The sequence below is a fragment of the Triticum aestivum genome, chromosome 5D (genome assembly GCF_018294505.1).
Source record: "Triticum aestivum cultivar Chinese Spring chromosome 5D, IWGSC CS RefSeq v2.1, whole genome shotgun sequence".
Lineage (NCBI taxonomy): Eukaryota > Viridiplantae > Streptophyta > Magnoliopsida > Poales > Poaceae > Triticum > Triticum aestivum.
The window spans coordinates 522,805,160-522,807,757 of record NC_057808.1 but is presented as its reverse complement, the minus strand read 5'-3'; the positions used below and the strand labels follow the sequence as shown (position 1 = coordinate 522,807,757).

General features: G+C 58.0%; 1 protein-coding gene across 1 annotated transcript; it reads right to left on the bottom strand.

Annotated features, from left to right (window-relative positions):
- Positions 1-222: 222 nt before the first annotated feature.
- LOC123125941 (exopolygalacturonase) lies at positions 223-2,264 on the bottom strand. Its single transcript, XM_044546378.1, has 4 exons — positions 1,859-2,264; positions 1,632-1,769; positions 1,324-1,500; positions 223-1,239 (listed from the first exon to the last, which is right to left on the bottom strand). Exons 1-4 carry the CDS (start codon positions 2,003-2,005, stop codon positions 502-504), a joined length of 1,200 nt encoding a protein of 399 aa, XP_044402313.1. The 5' UTR covers positions 2,006-2,264; the 3' UTR covers positions 223-501.
- Between the last annotated feature and the right edge of the window lie 334 nt (positions 2,265-2,598).

Sequence of the window (2,598 nt, the reverse complement as noted above, 5' to 3'; positions counted from 1 at the left end):
ATTGCATAAAATTAAAGGCCAAATGCAATGACTGTGGGCCCCGGGCTGAGTCAGCACACCACGTCGACCCTGTCATGGTTCGAAGCGGCGGAGTGACTCGATCGCTCATGAAACAAAACAAAGTGGCTGGTTCATCACATTTTGAGAGAAGTGCTCATGAGTTCAGTGACGAATGATGTGTTTATCTCCTGGATGAACTAGCTAGGCTAGGCACTGGTATAATTCTAGTCAGAGCCGAGTAGTATTATTCATCTCAGAATGTACAAAGCTTGCTACTACTACTTACTCAGAGGCCAGCACCGGCAGCTCCCCTTATGCCACACACACACACACACACACACTAAAACAAAAAGAAAACGAAATCTTCTAAACAGCAACAAGAAACAACAAAATCGTCTAGGAAACATCAACCAATCAAAACTAGAACAAGAAAAAGAAGAAGAAGAAGAAGAAGAAGAAGGAAAAAGAAGATCGAGAATCAAAATGGCCGTCGTAGTATGTCTATACGCACGGCTTGGGGTACATGTAGCCGACGTACTTTGCCTTGGCGTTCTCGCACTTGGACGATGTGGTGCCGGCGCCCTTGAACTTGAGGTCGAGGTCCTGGAGCACGACGCCCAGGCACGGCATGCCGCAGCGGAGCAGCACGGCGACGGGCAGCGACGAGGTGCCCTTGATGTTCTTGAAGGTGACGTTCTTGATGGTGACCCCGGACACGTACTTGTGCTCGCAGTTGTAGTAGGGGCAGTACTTCTGGTCGATGATCACCGGGTTCTGCACGTCCTTCATCACCAGGCTCTCGAACACCATGTGCGCCGCCAGGCTCTTGGTGGGCGAGTTCTCCCACGTCTTGATCCGCACCCCGTTCATGGTGCCGTCGAAGGTCATGTCCTTGACGTGCACGCGGGTCACGTCCCCCTCCCCGACGTACCGCCCCAGGCTGCCCACGCTCATGCCGTGGCCGGGGCCGCAGGTGACGCGCTGGATGTCGATGTTGTCGTTCCCCTGGCCGATGGAGATGCAGTCGTCGCCGGTGCTGATCTTGGTGTCGACGATGGTCACCCCGGAGCAGCGCTCGATGTGGACGCCGTCCGTGTTGGGGCTGTTCCCCGGCGCGTTGATCCGCAGGTTGATCATCTGGGTGTTCTTGTTCTGCAGCAGCGCGAAGTGGAAGAACTTGCTGTTCACCGACGAGATGTCCTTCACCACCGTGTTCTCGTTGTTCACGAACAACACGCTCTGCATGCGCCACGTTTATTTTACGGTCAGCGCCGTGCCGGCCGCCGCTCGTGACCGGAGAGGAGAGATGGGACGGGTACTCACGGTGGGGAGGACCTTGCAGTCCTTTCGGATGGGGCACTTGTTGAAGGGCCAGGAGGCGGCGCCCTGGCCATCGAAAGCGGCGCCGTTCTGGCCGGCGACGATGAGGCCCTTCACCCACCCGAACTCGATCCAGTCGTTGCCGAAGCGGCTCAGATCCGTCGCCGCCTTCAGCGTACCCTGCATGCACGCACGCACGCACGCACACAAAATGAGTCCCCATCGTACGTGCAATGCGCTAACCGCGTGCACGCACGCACGCGCGCACGACGTACGCCGCCAACACAACTGCATGGTGCATGCTTGCTTGCCTGGAGCAAGAAGGTGAGGGAGGAGGCCTTGCAGGGGCCGTGGAACTGCGCCGGGCCCATGTAGTATACCCCCGCCGGGACCTGCAGCGTCACCGCGCCGGCCGCCGCGCACGCCACCTTCCACGCCGCCATTAGCGCCTGCATGTAAGCGCGGCGATCACAAACAGATCATATCAACGCGCGAGCGAGCGAGCGCGACGAGACGAGATCCGGCCTGAGATGCGTACCTTGGTGTCGTCGGTGGCGCCGTTGCCTTTAGCGCCATAGTTCTTGACGTTGTAGGTGACCGCCGCGCCGTGGGCCACACCGCCGCAGATGGATACAACGCACAGCGCGACGACGACAATGGCCAACACCGGCGGCCGCGCCTCCATGATCGATCGACTTGATTACCTAGCTAGCTCCTCACCCGCGACCGCAGCTACCAGTAGAAGCGCATAAATTAATATCCCTGCCTTTCCGCTTCCTCTTCCTCACGACCGATCCTTTATTCTTCTTCTCCGCGCATGCATCCGGCGATCCTCCGCGATCACTCACTCAGTCAGCCAGCCAGAGCACATGGGTGGCGGCCGATCGATCCACACTGAGATCGAGTGCGCGCGCGCTGATCACCTCAACAAGAACCAATCGGAGCATGCATGGTGATCGACTCTTATAGGGTTTGGGAGGTGGCTAAATTTGGAGGATTTGGAGCTCTTCGCGCGGCGGCACTTGTGTGGAGCAGAGGCGATGGCTGGGCTGGGTGACTGGGCAACCGCCGCATGCGTCGATCCATGTCCTGAAATGTGGCGCACCCCACTACTTCTGCTCCAGACTGCGGTCAAACTCGATCCATGTGAGTGGCCAACTCCTGTCTGGACGATCTAGTGAGCTCCTGTGTAAGGCCAACTCCACCGCGCGACCTTATCTTGTCCGGGCGCGTCCGTTTGGGGTAAAACAGACAAATGTCCGGATTCCGTCCGTTTTC